We start from the raw sequence: 24,818 nt of genomic DNA, 5'->3' as shown, positions 1-24,818 counted from the left end.
TTCTTTATATTCCTTAACTTCAGAAAATCTGATTCTATATAGAATACATGTCCCAAAAGATCAAAGGGTTTATTTACTTAAATGAAGAACATATAAATACATTTGTGAGTCCTAGGCAAAGCTTACATTTAACCAGAAAAGCAAGCTATATTTTATGGCCCATGATAACTATTTATTCCCAGAATACACCTGCCAGAGCAAACACAATTCTTGCTAGTTCTTTTCCCCCGGCTCTCAATCAATGCATGGATTTTTCCTACCCACATTAATAATATTGTGTAAGACAATTTAATCAATGCCTCATTTTGCATTAACTCTGGGTTATGTCACAAACACTTTGAAAACTCCTCTGAAAGAAATACGTTGGACCTTTCAGATAGCAAGTCCCTTAAAAACAAAAGGAAAAAGTGAACAGACACCAAGTTTTGTAAGGCAGAAAAGTACACCCCATTTACCTTCACATAATCACATTAATTCACAAAAACAAGGTTTCAGTCAAAATATTTATTCTTTTTCTTAACTGGGTTAAATGGTAATACAAATATTATGAAGCTGCCTTAAGTTTCTCATGTGTTATACTTAAAAATGTCCCAAACTTTACAGAAAACCACACATGACCTACTCTCTTTCATAATTCATAATACAGAACCTCAGCTTTCATGGTACATGTTTTGAAGTGACTCCTCTCTATGACCATTACTAATACAGATTTTAAAAGACTAGCTTCAGTTGGAGATAACTGCAACAGTAATACCAGCCAGGCTCTCAGGTAAAAAATAAACAACCAGAAGGAAGAGGGAAAAAAAACCCCAAAAACCAAAAAACAGAACAAAAGACTGGAGAGAGAGAAGGAATGTCTGTTTGTATCGTTTCCAACAGGCAGCAACCAGAGCCAGAATGCTGGCCATGCTGAGTCCTTAGCAAGGGCACGCTACCCTGGCTAGGGCTCATGAAATTATAATACTTAAGGGTAACAATTTTACATGAAGTACCAAAGTTTTAAGTAGGAAAAGAAAGAAAGAAAGAGAGAGAGAGAGAGAGAGAAAGGAAGGAAGGAAGGAAGAAAGGAAGGAGGAAAAAAGAAAGAAAGGCTGCAAAACAGGGACTTCAAGCCTTCTGTGACAACCAGAGCCTGCAGCCTCCAGAGCCTGGAGAGTGAGACCAGGATATGGAGACAAGACAGAGCCCCACAGCCTTGCTCAAAGACGGTAGGTCAGGTTTCTCACCTCTGCACTCCCGCCACAAGGCACAACTTGGAAGTTGGTAAAGGGGTGGGGCGGGCGGGGGGGTGGGAGCATCATCTAAAAAGATGTTACAGAGGATGTAAACATTATCCTGAACTTACGGCAACCACCAGAGAAGCCCTGTGTGGGCGCAGGCTCCCAGGGGTGCTGTCCCTGTCATTCAGAACGGGGAGAAAGATATATCCAACCTGAGGAAAAACCAGAGCATTCCTTTGAAGTGCAGCCCTGGAAAGACTCACAGGACAGCACATCTGCCACCTTATCCATACTCAGGCCTGGCTCCAGCCCAGGCAGGCTGCATCTGCTCGTGGGACAGAAGCAGAAGCCACGTCAGCAACACTGGGACTTGCTCTCTGCGGTCAAGGTCTCCTGATCCAGTTTAACTTTGTCCCTGTCGTTTTCTTCATTAGGAAAGCTTTGGTGGTTTGCAAGAATATTCTCCACGAGGAACCGGGCTGCTTCATCGATGTTTATATTATCCTATAATGCAGAAATGATGACCAGGATGAATTCCAAGGATTCATGCTTAGAAGAAAGCATGAAGAGTAATAATGGTACGAGCGCAGTTTTTAGAGGGGACATCAGAATACACAGGCTACCATCTTCGCCCTCACTCCAGGGTATACACACCCTCAGAGTTTAATGCTGTTCAGTAACGTGGATATAGAACGTTCCTCTTTTCACAAAGGATTCCCCTTCCTGATGTTCCTGTTTCAAACTTTTTGTCCCTGAGGTTCAGTGAACTATCTTAATGGTTGAAAAGGAATTGTCATCCCTTGCTGGGTCGCCATTCCCATAAATGAAAGCACTAAGACAAAAAAGTTCCTGCCTTTAAACATTTAAGGTCAAGCATTCAGGATACATTATGAAGAGGAATGTCAATGGGCTCACACATTAAAATATGATAAATGCATCATGTCATTTCCCCTCTCTGAGTACAGGTTATTACTTCTAGTTGTCATGTGTAAATTAATTTCCTTAGTTTCTGAAACAATGTTATAGATGTGATGTCCATTAAAAAATACCCTAAGGAGTCACTAGCTATCACAACATTTGTGTGACAGATTTAGCTGTCATTAAATACACAAGTAACACATAGCAAAATCTGGGCTTTTTAATATTTAACTTTTCATTTCTAAATAATTTTGGATTGACAAAAACATTGCAAAAATAGCAAAAATTCCTACATACCTTTCACTCATATTCCTAAAGTATTAACATCTTGGATAACCAGATTTCCAGATAAAATCAGGAAATTCGATAATAGTGTCAGCACTGATTATGAACCTCATTCAATGTCCCCATTGTCTCAGTGTCCTATGTGTGATCCAGGTGACCGGCTGTATTTCATGCTCATGTCTTCTTGGTCTCCTTTAACCTGGGACAGTTCTTCAGTCACCTTGCCTTTCATGACCTTGACACTCTTGGAGCATACTGGCCAGAGAATATCCCTCAATTTGGGCTTGTTTGATGTTTCCATATCATTAAACTCAAGTTATACATTTTTGACAGGAGTAAGTGATGTGTCTCCCTCAGCATCCGAGAGGCACACTTGCTTAAAGTCATGTCTGTCAGGCTTCTCTACTGAATAGTCATGATTTCTCTTTTGTACTTAGGAAGCTCAAATATGGAAATACCCTATTTTTCATCAGAGTTTTTCCCATTAACTTCAACATCAATTTATTCTTCCCTAAAACAGCTATTTCCATGGTGGTTAAAGGTGACTGACTGTATCCATCATTCCTTTTTAAATTATTAGTTGGAATTCTACTGTTAGGAAGAGGTTTTCGTTGGTTTACTCTTATCGTGGATTATTACTTTATTCCTTTATTCTATGGATTAGATCCACTGCAATAGTCATTTACTTTGCTGCTCCAATTGTCTTGGATTTTTGGACCTCCTATTAAGTAGGGTCTTGTTTCTTTCTGACCGGTCTCCATCATTTTGTGTTTCCTTATTTCTAGCACCACAAAATATCTCTGTCGTATCTTTACTTTCCTTGTCCCACCAATCCTGGAAGCAATAATTTCTCCATGAAACCCCTGTTCTTTTTACAGGAGAACAGTATTTAAAAAACAAGTTCTGGGGGCGCCTGGGAGGCTCAGTTGGTTAACTGTCTGACTCTTATTTTGGCTCAAGGTCATAAACTCAGGACGGTGAGATTGAGCCCCACGTAGGGTTCTGTGCTCAGTGGGGAGTCTGCTGGAGAGTCTCCCTCTGCCCCTTCCCCAGCTCATGCTATCTCTAAAATAAATAAAGTCTTGTAAAAAATAGTAAAAAATAAGGAACAAATTCTGGGGACTAGGAAGCTCATTGGATCTGTGGTATCATTGCTCCTAAGCAAGGAGAACTAGGAAATACACATACGCCTCCACAGACACATAGACATCAATTTCTACATTTATCTGTTTATACATATGTGTGTTTATAGACACATATGTATACACATATATACACATGTGTCTATAAACACATACAAACACAGAAACATCCATATTTCTACATGCATATAAATCATTAAGTTCATATCAATCGCTCCAATTTCAGTCTAACAATACTAGGTTTATTCTAGCTGTCTCCCTTATCTGTTGTACTTTCTCAGACAGTGAGAAACCTACACTTGGACTATTCATTCAGGTATCTGTTCCAGCACTTTTTTTTTTTAACCTCCACTCCCAAGATAAGTATTAACTTTAATTAAAGTATTGATCTTGGAATGTCCAAATGTCATTTAGCCCCCACCATTCCCATTATCTCAAAGAATTATAATGCTCTCTAACTGCATTTAGTAGCAATTGATTAGGAACTGAAATTCCCATATTGTAATTAGTAACACATTTTCGTATAGGAAATCCATTATTTGCCATAAAGGTGAAAGATGAAGTTCATGAATTCAAGACTGTCTTTTGGCTGTGTTCCCATTAAAATTCAGATCACTGCAATTCAAGCAGAAATCAGCTGTCGAGTCAGCTGCCAGCCGGCTCAGAAATACAGGCATTAGTGACACTAGGGCAGTACTTTAAGTCTTAACTACAATTTTAACCTAAATTTCATATTACTGTTATCCTCTTGGAAATCCCTGGTTTACTACTAAGGACATTCTGCAAAAGGCGTTGCTAATGTTTTTGTAGGAAAGCACAGAACAGACCTGAAACATATATCAATCAAGGTTTTCCTTCTCCACTCCACATGTAACGTGTCTATAAATGTAGCAACGCTGATGACTTACAGTCCCAAGGTACATGCCACATAACAATATTGTTTCTGGGGATGAATTTGGATTTATTATCTGAATAATTAATTCAAATAAAATTTGGAGAAGAAATTTTATCTGTAATACATGCATCTCTTCCTATAAATCCCATGTTCTAATAAACATTGCACATACCACTGATTATTGCCTAACAAAGCTGGGAAGTCAAGCAAATCACCTGACAGACCCACCAAAGACAAGAGACCAAATGTGTGGCTTCCAGGACATGGCCTCTGTGAGAAAAGCCTCCCCTTCTGCCATTTCTTCCTTCTTGCCTGGGTAAGTGCTCGCGCGCAACTTTCTTCTGACACCACTTTTTATGCATGAAACGAAAACTGAAGATTCTAGAATGTATTTATTTAAACAAATAGCTTTTAGCTTAGGAGTAAACACTTCTGGTTCCAGCAGACAATAGTTTTTCGGATGACGACAACATCACTCAGTTATCTCCAGAGCAGCTTTTCTGTGCAGGCTCTCATAGCTTTACTTCCCTTATTCTGATCATCGGTGGCATCAAATGATCTTCTACTTTCAGGGTGGGTTTCTGGTAAAACTAAAAGTGACCTAGTGGTAAGTAGGTAATATGACCAGTAGGTAAATCTGGTCACATTTGTTAACTGAGAGAAAAAGGCTTTTTAAAAAATATATACGTACAAGAAATCCACAGAGGGCATCCCAAATGCTGGGACTGTGTTAAGATATACAGTCTTATGGTTTCGACTTTGTCATTACAGAATTTCTCCAACATTTCATCATTCTGACATCAATCCGATAGTTATTGACCTCTAATGTGAAATTTCCAATGCATGTAAACAAACTCCCTCCCCACTTAATATTTTGTGCTTGCGATTTTCACTTTTACTTTCTTGTATATCTAGGCTGGCAAGATTTTTAACAAGTTTAGTGTTTTTGTTTTTCTTCATAAAACACTGTATCCCACAATAGATGAAAGAAAAAATTCTCCCTCCACTCTTCATGCCGCATGTCACAAATGCTGATACTTGCCTCTTGTTCAGATTCTTTCACATTTCTTTCAGATTTCTATACACAATCTGAAACTCTTCAAACACCATCTGAATACATCTCTGACATTTTCAGTGTCCATTTTTGTTAGTACTGCACATGACCTACACATTGACCAGTGTCATCTATGTCCCTAGATTTCGTGAAGCCTTCAATGCTTGTGCTTGACAAGACACTTTATCCTCCCCATGAACTCCAGTTGCAGAAGTGCTTTATTTAAAGGCTCAAACTCAGAGAACATCATTGTTCTTTGATCTAAATAATAGCTAATTTTTATTTTGATGGAAAACCTTCTATTCTATTCTATTCACTTCCACATCAGCCAATTTTGAAAGCATTCCTGCTGACCACTCAAAGAAGCTATAACAAATCCATGCTATACTTTGCTTTTTTCTAGGCTCCCAAAAACGGCACACATAAACTCATCTAAATATTTTATAGTTACAGCTCAGATTTACGAGTGAAGAGCAGAGCAGATACAAACACAAAGCAGACCTCACCTTTGCAGAAGTTTCAAACCATCCAGTGAAACCATGTTCTTTGCAGAATTGGTCCATCTGGGTAGGATTCTGGCCACCATCCTTTTTTTGGTCACATTTATTAGCTAAGAGGACAGCAGGAATAGGGCTGCCATTTGGAAGGTGGACTTTACTATCCAGATCACTTTTCCATTTTAAGACGGCCTCAAATGTGGAACCTCTCGATATATCAAAGACTACAAAAGCACCAACAGCTTCTTTGTAGTATACCCGGGTCATGTTGCCAAATCGCTCCTGCCCTAAAAATAAATATAATAAGAGATTAAGAGCTCATCATTCAGCAGAGTCTATATTTAGATATAACCCCTCTGACCCTAAGAATAGTGCTACAAACACATGTCTCCCATTCCAAAGCAAAGAAAACTGGTGGGATAAAGGACGTACAGAAGCATGTGGGTGATCACGGGGTCTGAGTACACAGTTAACTAGCTTTATGCTCTGCGCGTGTCCAACACATGCTCCATAACCATCCAGATAGATGACAGTGCTTAAAGCTACAGAGCCATTCTTCCCCCAATCCCCCTGCCGCCCTCCCTCTGGTCTAAGAGAAGAGGTACGAAAGGAAAAAAGAAAGCTGGTAGTGGAGGGGGAGAAGAGACAAGAATAGAAGAAAATGAAGCTTGCAGGAAGAAGATAAGTATGGTGGGCAAAATGCAGTCAAAAGACTAGGACTGGCTATGAGATAAAGGAGCTTATCCTTCCTCCCCATCTCTAGCCCGCACCCACTTTTGCCTCTGCATGCAAGATTGCTCTCCTCTAAGAAGGCAGATACATGCAAACCTACTAACAAAAAGTGGCCCATGTGGCCGTGTGACTAAAAGAAGGATCAACTGTAGAGCTCTTCAACTATCATACTTTTAAAATAATTTAACATGTTAAATACTTTGGGGAACATTCTACTGCTTCACGTATCTCCTTTCCATCTGGTATCGCTCTTTGACGCAGGAGGCACCCTAATCTTCAACTGACAGAAGAAAAACCATGCTGAGAGCTGCTTGGGCAGGATGACAGTGGCCCTGACGACATACTGCGGGACCAGAACCCAGGTCTCCTGGCTGCCATGTGCCCACGTTAATACGATACCGGGCATTCTGAACTATCTTGCAGTCACCTTGACTTCTAAGGTGTTCACTTTTCATTCTGTCAAGTTACGGACTACAGTGCCCAGGAAAAATGGCAATCAGTGCAAAGCCAAGACGGGTAACTGACCAATGATAAAAACAAACTGACAGGACCCTTTCCTGTTAAAACACATGATGAAAAACACACTTTATCTACATGTTATTGATAGTAACAAACGCAAAGCTACCCACAAAAGAAAAATTCCTTCTCCAAATTTTACTATAGCATCATACAATTTTAGATATGGCTTAGTGAGATAATGGAAGAAGAACACAAAAGGCAAACGTAAATGGATATGCTTTAAGTTCATCTTGGGGGCACCTCGGTGGCTCAGTCATTAAGCCTCTACTTTCCACTAAGGTCATGATCCCAGGGTCCTGGGATGGAGCCTGGTGTTGGGCTCTCTGCTCAGCAGGAAGCTGCTTCTCCCTCTCCCACTTCCCCTGCTTGTGTTCCCTCTCTCACTGTGTCTGTCTCTGTCAAATAAATAAATAAAATCTTTTAAAAAATAAAAAATAAAAAGTTGATTTGGTTTGTGACAACCCATCATATAGGCTTATCTGAAGCCCTATAATGATGGCCCAGATGTCTGAACTTCAAGGTAACAAATGGCCACATATGAAACCCCACTATCATGTTCATGTTTTATTGGTGTTAAATCTGACCAGCCAATTGTATAACTTATTTGATCACAATGCTGACATTTATACGAAGTTAACATTGTACTACTTTCCTTAAACATACACTTAATAATCACACACGGCAAATTCACAGAGGATGTACCAACTGGTCAAAGTCAGTATTACTATTCTGCAGAAAGACTAGGTAGATTGCATTAAAGTTGTTCCGACTTCAATTTTAACTAGAGAGCACATACTACTGACTTTTATTTTTATAAATCTTAATTACTAAGTATAAAATGACTATGGCAACAAGATAGTCCAGATTATAAGATCATTTCACAGTTATAAGAAAGTACTCTTTTGGAATATCCCTTCAATTTAGAAAAGAGGGTAGGGTGCCAAACTAGTAAAAGTATAGAAATCCAGAAGTTATGAAGAACAATTAAACTTAATGACTGCTATTTTGTTTACTGTATCATTTCTAAATCCCTAAAAATACTTCTTTCAACCAATCATACTAAATCATATTCAAATTTGTCCTCATATAAACTTCTTGGTAAAACATAAGAAAATCAGAAACATGTATGACAAGAATTTTTGAGGTGGACCCTGTGGTTTAGAAACCTTAAGTTATTTTCCCTAGATTCCGAGGTTAAGACTCAAAACTCTCGGATGGTCTCAGACTGCTCTGTAACAACCACACCATAGGGCAGCTCAAAACAGTGTCAATTACACTATTGAGCAAATGAAAAGGAAAGGTATAGCCTGGGAGAAAAAAGATACAAATTCTGTATCTAGTAAAGGACTTATACCCAGAATATATAAAGAACTCTCAAAACTCCAAAGTAAGAAGATTAAAAAATCTAATTAATAAAGTAAGCAAAAGACTGGAATAGACACTTTATCAAAGAACGTATACAATGACAACTAAGTAGAGGTAAAGATGCTCAGCATCATTAATTATTGGAGAAATGCAAATTTAAATCACAACAAGCTGCGGCTTCATGCCCACAAGAATGACTAAAATAAAAAGTCTGATTATACCCAGTACTGGCGAAGATGTGGAGCAATCAGTTCTCATGCACTGCTGGTAGGAATAAGAATTTAAAATAGTACATCCACTTTGGTAGACGATTTGATAGTTTTTAAAAATTTAGACATGGGGGGGCGCCTGGGTGGCTCAGTGGGTTAAGACTCTGCCTTTGGCTCAGGTCATGATCTCAGGGTCCTGGGATCGAGCCCCGCATTGGGCTCTCTGCTCAGAGGGGAGCCTGCTCTCCCCTCTTTCTCTGATGCCTCTCTACCTACTTGTGATCTCTCTCTCTCTCTGTCAAATAAATAAATAAAATCTTTAAAAAAAAAAACATTAAAAAAAAATTTAGACATGTCTCTACCATACAACCAACACATTCTACTCCTAGGTATCTGCCCAAACAAAATGAAAGCCCATGTCTACACAAAGTCATCTTCATGAATGCTCATCAATGTTTTATTTTTACAGCCAAAATAGTAATGAATAAAGTATGGTATATCCATACAATGAATATAACAATAGAAAGGAAACGAACAGACTATGGATACAAGTAACAAAACAGATGACTCTCAAAGTAATGATGCTGAGTAGAAGCAGCCAGAACTCAGAGGGAATGGGTAATACTCCATGAATACACTTATATCAAATCCTTAAAAATAAAAACTGTAATAAAATAAAATAAAAATAAAATAAAAACTTAGTAAGAGGAAGCACATCAATGATTGTCCTCAGCAAGGCGGAGAGAGGAGTTACAAGAGGAAAGAGGAGGGGCACCTGGGTGAGAGAACGTGGAGGGGCACCTGTCTTTGTTAAGCGTCTGCCCTGGGATCAAGCCCCATGCGGAGCCCCACTACCCCTGCTTGTGTTCCCTCTCTTGATACCTCTTTCTCTGTCAAATAAATAAAATATTTTTAAAAGGTGGGGGGTGGCAAGAGGAAATACTTTTGGTGTGATGGAAATGTTTGCAATCTTGATTATACTGATGTTTCACTAGTGTTTACATATGGCAAAACATCAAACTGTACAGTTTGTTGCATGTCAGTTATATATCAATAAAGTAATAAAAAATAATACCTACCTCAGAGGCTCACTGGGAGGGTTTAATGTAAAATGCCTGCCTAGGAGTCTTTTAGGGCAGAGTGCAACAAACTATAATTCATGGTCAAATTCAGCTAAAGTTTTATCCGGAATTTTGCCACTATATCTTTTATGGGTTTCTGCATCTGTTTTCATTCTACCATAGCAGAGTTGAGTAGCTGCAACAAGGAGCGAATGGCCCACAAAACCTAAAGTATTTGCTCCTTCTGTTCTAGGGGGCGAGGGATGGTCTATACCTTGAACTAGAAATGCTAAATAAAAATTCATGACAGCATGTGCTTAAACTATAATTTACATGCACAGACCTTAAGTTCAAAAAGTAAAATGTCAGGGCCATAGGAAGCACAGTGTGAATGTTAGCTAGTATTATTATTAAGTGCTCAATAAAGGTATTATATGATAAAAGCCTGAGCATCCTCTTTAAAATGGTACAATGAAACACGGCAAAGCCTTAAACTAGTTATATGTCATAAACTGTAGTGGTGAAAACAGTTGGCAAAGGAAAATGAACTTGAGGAAAAGACAAGTATACTCGAGAATCAAAATATCAAGCACAAAAGGTAAAGAAACCCCAGGCAAGTAACTTTCTCCGCCTAAATAAGTGAAGTGTCTTTACAGATCTTTAGGAATCTTCTAAGCCCTCCCAGCTCTGCCTTCTGATGTTTTAAGTTTCTCTGTGATAAATTTAATGTTGTAATGATTTTCTAAAAATTCTGCAATCTCTGAACCCAGACAGCAGTGGGGACTGAATGTAAATAATCCAGCATCGAAAGGCCAAGCCACACACAGCATACTTTCCAACAGAACAGTACAGTATACTTCTTACTTTACTGAGTTCATCATCTCCTTTTTTAAAAATTCTAAAGTAATCCATTACCACTTCAGAGATATTCCTGAACTGGTCAAAACAAGTAAAAAAAAAAAAAAAAAAAAAAAAACCACACATTTCTAAAATGCATTAAGGATAATTACAGAATAGAGAAAGATACAATGAATTTATTTAAGATAAAAATCTTAACATAAAATTAAGAACTGTTGTAAAAAACAAAAACAAAAACAAAAAAACCAACCAACAACAACAACAAAAAACCCTAACAAGGTAAAACCTAGATTTAATTACGTTGGTTTCAAAGGTTGGAATGCATAGATATGCCAAGCTCTTCCAACTGTTAAACTGAAAAATAAAGGAAACTTTGCTACTAGAGTAAGAGTTGCATCCCATAACTTTGTTATTATTATTCTCTGGGTAATTTTATATATTCCCTTATTATTGCCTAAAAGAAAGAACTATAGTGGAAAACAAAAATAATGTTCACAAATATTCCATTCTCTTCCACTTCTAGATGCATGAAGGATCACATTCTCCTGGCCCCACTAAATTAGGAGTGGCTATGAACTAGTCTTGGACCATGAAATGTAAACAGAAGTGTCATTTCTAAGCGGAATCACTTGGGTGACAGTGTCCTTGTCCTGCTGCAGCAGGCTGGAACCCTAATTTTGAAAAGATACTATCAAGAGATAGTAGAGCCTCTGTTAGCCTGAGTCCAGGTAGCTCCAATGCAAAACTGCCCTCACATCCCTCCCTCCGCCACATCCCAACCTCCACCCTCACTATGGACATATAGAAAGAGAGAGGGATGATTATTTTAAACCACTCCCTGTCCCTCTGCCCACCCACCCGCTCATGCACACATGCTCTCTGATAAGTAAATAAATAATCTTTAAATTAGAGAGAGAGAGAGAGAGAATGATGCATTCTACTACTTCTCTTTCACAATGCTTTGGGAGTTAGCCCTAAGTTTAAAAAAGGGCTAAAGACAAAACTAATGGAAAAGACTTTCACATTCACATTAGAATTGCACAGGAATTCTGTAGGATCAGATTTTTTTTTTTTTTTCTTAATTTTAGACAAAAAATACAAAGAATACTCTCCAGGAAGTAGTCAATCAACCATTCTAAGTTCAGTCCAAGAAAACTTTATTATTCTTGGATTCTACTTACACAAACATGCAAATAAAATGCAGGGAATTCCTGCCATGCTGAATGTTCCTGGGTTATGTTCCCCTACAGGAGAAGACGGGGTAGAGAAGTCTGCAGTTATTAAATACAAAGACAGATCCATGGGTTTTGTTCACATGAGTGTGAAACACATGAGTGCTAGTGAGTGTGTGTAGTGTTAAACCTTATGGCAATATAAAAATTCAGCAGGACTTGGGAGATCTTCCTCTAAACAGCAAGTAGCTCAGACAGTGGGGAGATTCTAAGCAACACCATCTCTTTAACCAGTGCCATAGTCATTTCTGACTGGAGGAGGAACCACTTCCATGCCTTCCTAACCATCACTTAGATGGACAACACTGTTAACTGAAAGGTGATGCCCCATATCATCTAGTCCAACCTCTCTTGTTTTATAGATGAGAAAATAAAATCCCAGGGAGGGGAAACTACTCCAATTCCCAAATTATTTGTTATCTAATGTGCTGTCCAATTTGTTAGCCAAAGACTTTTCTGGAGTACATGTTGCTCCTTATGTCCCATGTTTCCAAACAGACCCAAGGCAGTCCCATGGACTGAGGGTGACTCCTCAAGGACAGCACAGCCCTATTGCACAAGGTAAACCCTTTCTCTAAGTCTCCTAGGGCTTTACCATAGCAGCTATGGGCCATGCTCCAGCGCTGAGTGCTTTAGTTACCCCAGTACTAGGGGCAGCCTTTTTATCCATACTGCTGTGGGCAGACTGCCAAAATACTCCAAATGACTCTGAGATGTTTTATCCTTTAAAAAGGTCTGTTACCCTCCTTTTCTAGAAGAGGGAACCTTTATTATAACTAGACACCATGGCAATGAGAATGAAGAAAAAGCACAGTGCTAGTCATCTAGGCTCAAAGATATTTAAAGATGTGCAACTTATCTACCCAAAGTGGATGCTTAAGGAATATATGGTGGCAAAAAGATGAAAATGCTAATATAGTATTTGGGAATATCCAACACTAATGACTTGAAAAGGAGCTGGGGTAACATATTTCCAGAAATACATAATTGAATTAAGGAAAAGAAAACCACAAAACAATTTGCCTTCTTTCTTCATTTGTAAATTTTCCAAAGAAAAGTATTGCCTCTCAGTGTTTGAAAAGGAAAGGACCACATTCTGAATGGTCATCAGAAATAGAGGCGAGAGATGTTTTCTTTTGTGATTTTAATCACTCCCTTTGTTTAGTTTTTTAAAGTTCATCTCAGGGGCACCTGGGTGGCTCAGTGGGTTAAAGCCTCTGCCTTCAGCTCAGGTCACCCAGGGTCTTGGAATCGAGCCCTGCATCGGGCTCTCTGCTGAACAGGGAACCTGCTTCCTCCTCTCTCTCTCTGCCTACTTGTGATCTGTCAAATAAATAAATAAAATCTTAAAAAAAAAAAATTTCATCTCAATATTTTATGCTCATGACCTCATTTGACAAATAACCTAAGTATTTCCTTGCATTATTTGAAATTCAAAATATAAATTTCACCAGGAAACACAGATCCATATAACGAGACAACTGGAGTTTAGTATTCCAAGTAGAAATGCTCGCCGTTTCCCACCCACTAAGATTCTCTGAGCTACATATTCTTATTCAAGGTGAGCCAGTAGAAAAGTATAGTTAAACATCTGCCTTTGGCTCAGGTCATGATCCCAGGGTCCTGGGATTAAGCCCCATGTCTGGCTCCCTGCTTGGCAGAAAGCCTGCTTCTCCCTTTTCCTCTGCTGCTCCCCCTGCCTGCATTGAGTTCTCTCTCTCTCTTTCTGTGTCAAATAAATAAATAAAATCTTTAAATAAATAAATAAATAAAGTAGCCTCCCCCGGTTACTATTTAAAAAAAAAAAAAGAATCTGCATTTTAAGCACCTCAGGTGAATCTGATGGAGGAATTTCCCTATAATCACACTAAAACACACACACACACACACACACACACTATATATATATATATATATATATATTTAGCTTAATTTCAAGAAGTAATCAGAAATCACTGCAGAAGATGCTTAAGGAAAATATCTGGACAGAAGTGAGTGGAAAGAATGAGGAAAAAGAGAATGTCAGGCCATCTGCCAGTTAGAGATCCTCAAACTAAACCCCTACTGTCTATTTTTATGTGGCTCATCTTTCTCAAAAGGACAGTGAAGAAATTACATGTGTCTAGCCTCCTTGTTTACAAAATGCACTTTTGAAAATATAATTGAGTGGAATTCTAAAGCACTTTAATCTTGATCTTCTACCTCACCCTGAATTCCACCATCCCCCTCCATTTATATGTCTGCACTGTTCTCCCCCCAGAAGATCTCTGCAACCACAACACAATCCAAACTTGTCCAACTAAGCCCACTCGCTACTACTGAAGTGTTGATTAAGTGTGAAATCATCACCAGTTTAAGGATATGCTATCCTCGGACTACACATCTAAGGCCTTCAAAGTTTTCTTCTTTGGAAGAGCACTTTCTTTCATCTCTCAATCTTTTCTGACAAATGCCTAGAAATACGTATCAATCATGTTTTTAAATTTTCTATATTTTATAATGCTTTGACATCTTGGGGCCTTGGGACCAGGGGAGGGACTGCCCCTTCCAGCTAGCTAGTTCTTAGAGACAACAAAGGACTTGCTGAAAGCACATCTTTGATAAGCAAACCAATCCAGAGTCCTCACCACCCATCTGCCTCCTTTTTCAGGCTCCCGCAGACTAGGACACTATCCTCCTGCCCTAAACCACCCATGGCCAGGTACTAAAACAATCAGGGAACACCCCTATAGCCCAACTCCACTCAAATATTCCAAACTAACCAATCCTAAACTTGCTCAGCTTGCCTATGTTGCCTTGGCCATTTCTTCCTGCAAAAACTACAATAAAGTCTCTAGCCCATGTTCTTCCCTTGCTCCTTCTGCATCTGGACCAACCCTGGTGCTTCCCCATGTGGTCCTGCATAGGGCAGTGTGCTCCCTTCTCCTGGAACTATGAATAACAAACCATCTTTTCAATGGTGATGATCTTCTGATGTGTTGGCCTTACCACACCTGATAAAAACAAAATCCTGGGTATGCTTTAAAATAGAATAATCACTGAAATTTCCACATCAGAAGCTTAAGAAAGTCAGAAGGTCAAGAAAACTATACATAATGGATAAAATTTCTCCTAGAATACACTGGAAAGTAACACTGCCTCTCTAGGATAATGCATGGCTGACAGGTTTGATCAGTGAGATCACAGAGTAGACTATGCAAACATCTGTAATTATCACCTTGATAAATACGTGCGCTCTACACGTATTTATCAATAAAAAGGCTTTGTTACCTTCAGAAAGTCCACACTGTGGAAACAGTCTTTCAAAATGCCCACCCAAAATGATGGAGCAGATCAAAAAGTATACACACTGGACATTCTGTGTTAAGAAGAGTATAACTGGAAATTCTGGACTGATAACATAAAGAGATGGAATTATTGGAATGGGTATATGAGAAGAGTCATATGAGCTACTGTAAGAACGACTAGAACATTTGCCATTTTAGACAAGAGTCTGTTAGACTGTTGGACAACAATCTTCAGACTGTTTTGACACCAGTGAACCAAAAATCTGCTACACTATTAAAAGCTAGTTTTCATATTTCATATTTCAGAGTCATGAGATTTGTCTCTGTACAGTGCCACTGATTATCTGTGTTTTCTTGGTCAACTTACTACACTTCTCTGTATTTAGACTATGGGATCTCTAAAAGCCTCCAACACCTTCAATTCAAACAACAGAATGATTAGGAAAACAGGGAAAAAAAGGTCATGTTTTAGTGCTTTTTATCAATGTCTCCCTCTATTGCTAACCTGGGCACTTTTCAGCCTATGTGGGAAACCGAGGCAACTGAGAATGGTAACATAATAATTAAAAAAAAAAAAAAAAAAAAAGGAAAGAAAGGCAATAAGCGTATCATTTTCAGGAGAATTTCCGCGTGCAGTAACAGAAATATGCTGTTATGCTAAGCCTGCCTGGGCAACTGTGGGTTCAAATTTCAGACTGGGGCACCCAAAGATGTCTCCAGAGTGATGAATTGAGGAAGATTTAAAGATGTAAAATGGACAGTAGACTTCGCTTGTAATTCAGCACAGCAGTTGAATCTGTGTAAGGCTCAGGATGGCAAGATCATATAAAAGTCAGATATAATGAAGATTTTTTTAAAAAAATTCCTTTAAATGAGTTATTAAGTAATTGGAAGTCATTGTAATAGTCAGTGTTTAAGACGGAGACTACAAATAACTATAGACTAATTCCTCAGAGCACTGCTTTTTCATATTTAGAAGAAACCGGAACATTAGTAATTCTTGACTAATAGATAATTTGAAGGTCAAGAAAGCATCTGAGATAATATTCCAGGTTCTTGCTCATGAGGGTTAAAGGAGAGTTATGAAAGCAGGCAAGAGGAGGCCATGAGGTACAGGGACTGTCAATGTGGAAGATGGATCCATGTTCTAATTTAGGATGGGAATCAAAAAAATAAAAAGTGAATCTAAGTATGGTTTATATAACTTATAATGTCTTCCAACCACGCATTTTATGCTCTAGGTAAATAACATTTACAGGAACTTCTGAGTAAAATGTTCCTGATCTGTTTTGGGGTCCAAAGGAGGGTTATCCATTCAGATTTTTATAGAGAACTTGAAAAAGATCAGGTGCAAGAAGAATGCTCTAATCTCCCCCTTTTTCTCCCTAGAAGTAGATGAGAATACTCCCATGTGAGAGATATCCTCTCTTTTCCAGGAGGAAAGAAATATTCTTATCACCAGGGATGGGAGTCAAAGCTGAGAGAAGTCTCTACAAACAGACCTTATAAAATAACTCTTATTTTCCTTTAGCCTGCCCATATTAGTTATTTTTTTTTTACAATTTCCTCTCTTTGTTCAACCTGGTATAAAACCATTTGGGTTTTGCCACTTCTTTGGGTGTTCACTTTCCTATGAGGGCTCCTGTGTCACAGAAAACTTATATGAAACAAATTTCTGCTGCTAATTTGTCTAGCATCAATTTAATTTTCAGGCCTTGCTGAAAACTTTAAAAAGGCAGGGATAAAATTATGCCTCCCCTGCAAAAGTAAATTACTTCAGCAAATACAGGAAGACTACACTGTATTAGATCCAAATGGACACATCGGTTTCTTTCTTTTAAAGTTTTAGTCTAGACCAGCTATTCAACCTACCTGGAAAATCCTATAGCTGCTAATAAAGTTATCATAAGTTGTAATCAAATACCACTTCATACGCACTATATATGAAAGGGCAGATCAGATCCCACTCTAGGAAATACCCTAGTGTGCAGTGACATGGTAAAATGCACCAAAAAGGTTGAAATCACCGGTAAATACAGGGCCCCGTCAGGAATACCATGAGGATAATTGAAATAGTAGCTCCACCATTTAATACATTGCTGACCTATGAAAAATGGGTTAATTTATGTAACAACAACAAAAGGAAGCTCAGAGACATCTCTTGCTACATCTTAAATTTTAGTGGTATTTATTAAACTTCCTAAAATTTTTTTGACGACTTCGGTAACTTAGTGTATTTCAGTTAATGTGTTAAGAGCAATCTCAAAACACGTATGAAGGAAGAGACAGTGGCCTAACACAAAAATTGGATTGCATCTGGATTTTAAAGCTACACTCATTTCTCGCAATAAGAAAGCATTCCGAAGGCCTGCACCCAAGAGACACTGTGGTTCCTGATTTGAAGAGTTGAGCTGAAACTGCTTGGCCACATTTATGGGAAATGTCTGGACGACTCCCACCTGTTATACCTGCCAAAGTTTCCAAGTATAGAGAGACTCAATGTAATCCCTTTGCCAGCTTTCTCATCTCTAACGCCGCGACGAAAAAACTAGTAATAGCACCAAACCTTAAGTTAGTCATATCAACTGGCCAGTTCTACCTACTGTTTTGCAATCAAGGAGTATTTCTATCCTTTGAGAATTCAATATGATTCAATGTTGTTTAGCCCTGGGGAACTTTCTGGAGTGGCCTTCGATTTGCCTTCATTACATCATTACGACAATTCAAATGGTATCAGCTAGGATTCACTAACAGGTCAAATATTCAAAGCAAAGTACTTAATGATGTAGCTCCCTAAACCTCAAGTGAAAGCCAAATTATTTTTGTGGCAGCTTCCGTATATATTAAGACCCCATCTCTGAAAATCTTATTTGTAAGGTGAGCCTCGTAATTTCTAATTACCTCATTAGTTTACTTCAAATCTTGTTAATATCTGGTGCGTACCTGCTGAATGGTATCTCGCATCCAGGAATCCCTTTTGGAGATCTTAAAATCTTGCTTTCCTTCCTGGCAAAGCTCAACCTTTGGACTTAGGCAAAAGTGCAAGCACTTCTCATCTATTTCAATATGTACCAGAGTCTGACAAGACTGACTATGTTCCCTTCCTGGCTGCATAGGTCTGTTCCAGGTGGACCAAAAAAGGGAAGAGGTGATACCCAGGGAGAAAATTACTCATGATTTTGCTTTCCCAAGTCTTTAAATATATGCATTTTTGCATGAAGCTTAAAAACACAAATGTGCCAATAAAATCTTTTATTTACCTGCAGTGAGGCCCAGTGATAATTTAATACCTAAACATGATACTGTTTTACAAGAAGGATAAAGCAAAGTCAATAACGCTCCTAGATGGGGGTTAAAATCATCTTCATGGAAGTCTACAGCTACACTGAAGATTCCTGGAGAATGACTATCACATGGCAAGCCAACCTTTAGAATTTACGACCTTGTCAAAAAGCAATACTAGTATTCATAAGTGTTCTGTGAAACACAGGAAGTATTTCGAAAGAAGCCTCTGGCTTCAAAAGATGACTTTTCAAACGAACTTTTGGTTTTCTGTAACCAAAAGAAAAAAAAAAAAAAAAGCTGAGCCCAGAGCTGATCATCCCCCTTTCTCTGAGGAACTGACATACATAAATTTATTTATTTATTTATTTAAATTTATTCTCATATCTGAGGCAGAGAAGTCTGTTCTTAAATTAGTGCATATATGGGTTATAATTCTTCAATACTTTCTCATATGGGATAAACTGTTGATGAAAAGAGCACTACCTAGCAGACAGACCTATGTCGCCGTACCCCACTCCCACCCCACTACCGGATGGGTGACCAAAACTTCTACGGTTGATGCATCTGTAGGATGAACCATCCTAAAGAATGGTCTCTCCAGCTCTGAACATTCTCCCATAAAAATTCTCTACTGCAGACTGAGCTTCCTACCAGCAATGACTGAACAGGGTAACTTTTGGTATCACTTCCATATTTAAGCTTTCCAAAGTTAACATCTTCTTAAATGCCCACCCCCCACCCACCCCACCCGACAGAGTTCAAGTTTTCATAAATTAAAGCAAGGAGAGTAAGTATCCACTCCAAGAGGGATATTATGCTCCTAAATGACAACTGAAAGCAAAGGACAGAGAAACAATATACTGGGGTGTAGGGTTGAGAGGGGGCCAGGAGTGGGGAGAGATGTTGGTTTAGGGAGGGAGGAACGATGCAAGAGCAGCCTCCCCAAATCTTCACAGGCAGAGGGCAGGCATGACCCAGCAGAGCACCCTGTCTCAAGAATGGAGTTTCACTCACAAAGAAGTGTCTCGGATCCAAGGTCGTGATGAAAAACATTCTAAAAAGGAATCTAGTCGCTAGTGTTGATTGTGTCACTAAGTAGTGACAGTAAGTACTGACTTTGGGTGAACCATTCAACTTCAGTGCTCATTTCTAAGATGTTAAAGCCGGTTGAGAGGAGCCCACGCCTCCCCCTAACTCTTCCTGATGTATTGTAAGCTTGTCGACCTTCAAGAGTTCAACTTCTGGAAAAGACCCCAGGGCTGTCCCACCTCCGGTCAGGTGAGAGAGAACTGGAGTGGAGGCCTCCTCTCTGAGACCTCTTAAAAACGAGATGCTTTCTACAGACTTAGTAGAGGCATCTAACCAGGGTTAGTTATGTATGCATTTATCTATCTTACCCTGTTTTTAAATCCCTCAACTACTACTACTGCCCGTTCCATGGTCCAGTAGTTCACCCGGCCACGGCCCTTTCCTTGTCTCTGGCGGCGTTAGTCTCTTCCATACCTCCGGGGCGGGCAGTGCTGACTGAGGACAAAGAAAGAGAGCAGGATACTGAGCGGAGCCCAGTGGCCGCCGGCTCCCGATGGAGGCCACCGCCCGCCTCTTACCCGCGATGTCCCAGAGCTGCAGGCGCACCAGCGTCCGGTTGTCCCAGTTGAGGACCTTGAGGGCGAAGTCCACCCCAATGGTGGCCCGGTAGTGCTGGGAGAAGAGCTGATGGACGTAGCGCTTGATAATGCTGGTCTTGCCCACGCCGAGCTCGCCGATGACCAGCACCTTGAAGAGGTGCTCGCGGGTCTCGGGCTCGGCCGCCCCCGCCGCCCCCTGGCCCGGGTCCCCGGGTCCCCCGCCCGCCATGAGCGCCCCCGGCCCCGCTCGAGCCGGCCGGCCGTCCCCGCGCGCCCTCGGAGCCCCCGCGGGCCGTCGCAACGTCCCCGAGGCCGGCCGCCCTGCGCCCGGGCCGCCGCCCGACGGGTCACAGGACCCGGAACCGGCCGCCGCGGCAGCCGCACGGGGCGGGGAGAGGGCCGGGGGGCTGGCCTGCGGGGTTGGACCCGGCGAGGAGGCCGCTTCCCGCCGCCGCCGCCTGCGCTTCGGGAGGGCCGGCTGGGGTTCGGCACTTCCTCCGCCGGGGCGTCCCCTCCTCGTCGGGGAACGCGGAGCCCGGCCGCCCCCTGCTGGCCCCGGGGAGCGGGCCCGGAGCCAAGGCGACCCCGGCCGCGCAAGGTGGGCCTGAAAAAGTGCCGAGGCCCAGCGCGGAAGGGCGGGCTTGGTGGTCCCCGGGCGCGGCGCTGGCCTGGGGTGAAACCTCCGTCCTGCCTCTGCCCAGAGAGGGTTTAACCCCTGCAGATTTCTGCCTCTGATTTCTTTCTCGCGGCCTACTTCTGAGTAGAAAGGGGATGGCAGATTGACCCTGAACTTGACAAAGGACTGATAACGCTTCAGTATTAAGGGAAGGACTGGGTCTGAGGATAAAGACGTAGAGTCGTTAAAACAATCTTATCAAAGTCTTCCACCTAGTAGAGAGAGGCTCTGAGATAAATCCCAGGAATTGACTGAAAAGTAGTAGGTAGTTTTGAGGGGTTTTATTTTAAAGAACAAAGATAGGAAGCCTTGCCTCGCTTGCCGTGTTTTTAAAACCGAGGATAACCTCCCCCATAATTAGGAACACCTGGAGCTGATAGACTCTGGTAGCGTCCTTAAATAAACTAAGAGGCTGTTCGCTCTGCTATCATCTGACAATCTTTGAAAAATGTTTTTCAGAGGTGGAGGCGTTTTAAAATTTAGACGTCAAGGTGGGAGTAAAACCTTTACTAAAATAGCTATTGAAAAAGCATGGATATGTCTTTAAACAAGTTTTATGGCCTACCAGCATATGGCTTTTATGTTCGCTCATCTAGAGAGTCCTTTCAATATGTCTCCAGCTTGGGGAGAGAGGAAATCCTCTATTTATTGCCATAAGTGTAGCATATTGTCCCATAGATACATATTACCATGGATTTTTCCAGGTTCCTTCTTTTCTGACTCTCCTAGGTTTCCACTGACATTAGAAATAGAATCGTGGTGCTAAAAATCATAGGCAACAAATGGTTTAAAGTTAAAAATGGTCACAGCTAAAAGGATAATGGCTTGAATCCAGTGGTTCTCAAACTTGAGTGTTAAAACATCACCAGGCTTACCCCCAGGTTCTGATCCCCCAGAACTGGGGGTGAGCGGGGAAAATGGAGCCAGATAAGTTGCATAAGGGACAAGTTCCCAGTTGATGCTGATGCCTCAGGTCTAGGGGCACAGTGATTTACATCAGTGCTTGCTTCTCAAACTTAAAAGTTCATATGAACCATCTAGGATCTTAGGAAATCAGGTTCTGACTGAGTATATGCAGGGTGGGGCCTGAGATTCAGGAGTTGAAATAAGTTCCCAGGTGATGCAGATTGTGTTAGTGGCCCACACTTCGGTTAGGAAGGGTTTAGATTAGAATTTAGGAGTTCCCATATTTGCTCTGTATTTGGCTCACCTGAAGTTACGGACTGAATGTAATCCCCAATACTCCAGTGTTGAAATCCTAACCCCCAATATGATGGTATTGGGACGTGGGTCAGAAGTGATCAGGGCATGAATGTAGAGCTCTCATGAATGAGATTGTGCCTTTTTAAAAGAGACTTCTGAAAGCTCTCTCCCCTCCACCCTGTGAGGACACAGCAAGAAAACAGAAGCCTCTAAACCAGGAAGTGGGTCTCAACAGAAACCGAATCTGCTGACACTTTGAACTTGGACTTCTTGGATTCCAGAACTGTGAGAAATAAATGTCCGTTGTTTAAGCTACTCAGTCTAGGGTAATTTGTTATAGTAATTATACAGTAATTTGTTATATCAGCCCAAACTAAGACCTCTGGGGAGCCAGCTATCTACCTTACTCAGGCGTTCCGTTTTAATCTTCCTGAAGGAAAGCCCAGGAAGGTATATTTAAAAACAAACAAACAAACAAACAAAGGCAAAAAAAGCTAGGTGAGCATGACCCACACTTGACATACAGAACCACTGATTTAAATAATGCCAAGTAATGTAAGTAAGCGCTGAGTAACGTCTGCTTATGCAGCCCCAGTTGGAAAAGGCTGGGAGTTGAGTCTGGTGAATGCACAAGTCTTCAAAATCATGGGCTAATATTTCGGTGGAGAAGCAAGTGTTTATCTGTATATAAAATGAAGAGAAAATAATACAAATAATCTGAGACATTTGACTGACTAATTGACGCTTTAACATTTCCATTTGCCGCATATAGGAATGGCCTGCTCAGAAAATCCCCTTGTGATGCTCCCCAGTGCATTCATCACCTTTCATCCTTGCTGTGCTCTCTACCTGGAATAGGTCTCAGACCATTACCTTTGTTTTGTTTGTTTTGTTTTGTTTTGTTTTAAAAGATTTTATTTATTTGACAGAGTTCACAAGTAGGCAGAGAGACTGGCAGAGAGAGAGAGGGAAGCAGGCTCCCGCGGAGCAGAAAGCCCAATGCGGGACTCGATCTCAGGACCCTGAGATCATGACCTGAGCCGAAGGCAGAGGCTTTAACCCACTGAGCCACCCAGGCATCCCAGACCATTACCTTTGAATTAAATGTAATTCTAGTAAAAATCCCAAGGCTCTTCCCTGTAAACCCTTTCTCAGCATTCAAGCGCTGGATCAAGGGATTACCTGACTTTTTCACTCTGAATTTCCCTGGCAGATTTACACATTCATTTATTAGAAAGCTTATGATTGTGCCAAGAAATGTTCTAGATACTCCAAGTACAGTGATGAGAATAGACAAGATTCTTGCTCTCAAAGACTTTATAGTGTAGTAGAAGCAAGGCAGAATATTAAAAAGCAATCAAGTAAATGGGATAGTTTCAGATAGATATAGATTTTACGAAGAAAATTAAATGGGAAAATGCCACTAGTTGATGAACACTGAGTGAAGAATAAAAGCTACACTAATCAGCAGGCCTATCCTAAAGAAAATATTAAGAGTAGGTATCAAGTGCCATTTGTTTCCCCACATGAGCAACCCGTTGACCCAAAAATATTTGCCTCCTTGGTCTTAATTCAGGTGCTCATATGAGAATGGTCTATTTTTCACTCTTTCTTTCCTCCCACTGGTCTGTGTGTCTGCACTTGTACCAATTCTTACCTGCCCTAAATACAGTAGCTTTCTATAAATTTTCTTTTCGGGCAAATCAGATCCTCTCACTGTGTAATTCTTTTTCAAGTTTGTTGTAGCCATTCTTGTTCCTTTGCATTTCCATATAAATCTTAGTATTGACATATCAATTTTCCAAAAATGTACCTGCTGTGATTTTTATTGGAATTACATTTCATTCAAAGAATAATTTGAGGAGAATTGAAAGCACTGAGTCTTCAAAAATATTGATGTGGTGTATCTATCATTTATGTAGATCTTAATATCTTTCAAGAACATGAACAGATCTTAAATTTTTTGTAATTGATATATAAGAATAAAAATAAAATTGATTTGTGTAGAATGAATTTAGTTTCAGTGACTATGATAATTCTAAAAGTTAATTTATAGAGGTGCATTTATGTATAGAAATATATTTTTTTCTTTCCAATCCTGATACATCTTATTCTATTCCTTTTTTTTTTCTTTCTTTTTAATTCATTTTTCCTATTTCATTTCACTGGTAAGACTTCCAACATAATTTTGAATAAAATTGAAGATAGTAGGCAACCCAATTTTCAACACAGTCCCATTAATTTCTTTTAATGGCCTTTTTGTTTTAGAATAGCATTAGATTTACAGAAAAGTTATAAGAGTACAGAGAGTTCCTATATACCTTGTTTCCCTTGTTGCAAATATCTTATATTAGTTATGGTACAGTTGTCACAATTAGTGAGCCAACATTTATACAAGTAATAAAGTCCCTGCTTTATTCAGATGTCCTAATTTGACCTAATACAGATGTCTGTTCTTTGACCTAAGGGCACTGACCTAATACCTTCTTTCTACTACAGGATCCCATCCAGGGTACCCTATTACATTTAATTAATATAACCCCTTGGGCTCCTTTTGACTATGCAGGTTTCTCAGACTTTCCATATTTCTTATGACCTTAACAAATTTGAGGAATACTGGTTAGGTATTTTTGTAGAATGTGCCTTAATTGGGTTTGTCTGATGTGTTCCTCATGATTACAGTTATAGGTTTCGGGGAGGAAGACCACTCAGGGAGCACATTCCACTCTCATGTCACCTCAAAGACATATAC

General features: G+C 40.1%; 1 protein-coding gene across 1 annotated transcript; it reads right to left on the bottom strand.

The window, feature by feature from the left end:
* Nucleotides 1–502: 502 nt before the first annotated feature.
* LOC111147653 (RAB32, member RAS oncogene family) lies at nucleotides 503–20,416 on the bottom strand. The gene is made up of 3 exons (XM_022503850.1): nucleotides 20,167–20,416; nucleotides 6,021–6,298; nucleotides 503–1,724 (listed from the first exon to the last, which is right to left on the bottom strand). Exons 1-3 carry the CDS (start codon nucleotides 20,414–20,416, stop codon nucleotides 1,575–1,577), a joined length of 678 nt encoding a protein of 225 aa, XP_022359558.1. The 3' UTR covers nucleotides 503–1,574.
* Nucleotides 20,417–24,818: the final 4,402 nt, after the last annotated feature.

The sequence above is a fragment of the Enhydra lutris genome, unplaced genomic scaffold (genome assembly GCF_002288905.1).
Source record: "Enhydra lutris kenyoni isolate GAN:26980312 unplaced genomic scaffold, ASM228890v2 scaffoldscaffold17, whole genome shotgun sequence".
Classification (NCBI taxonomy): domain Eukaryota; kingdom Metazoa; phylum Chordata; class Mammalia; order Carnivora; family Mustelidae; genus Enhydra; species Enhydra lutris.
Note: the sequence above shows the minus strand (reverse complement) of the source record. Positions and strands in the feature narration are given on the sequence as shown.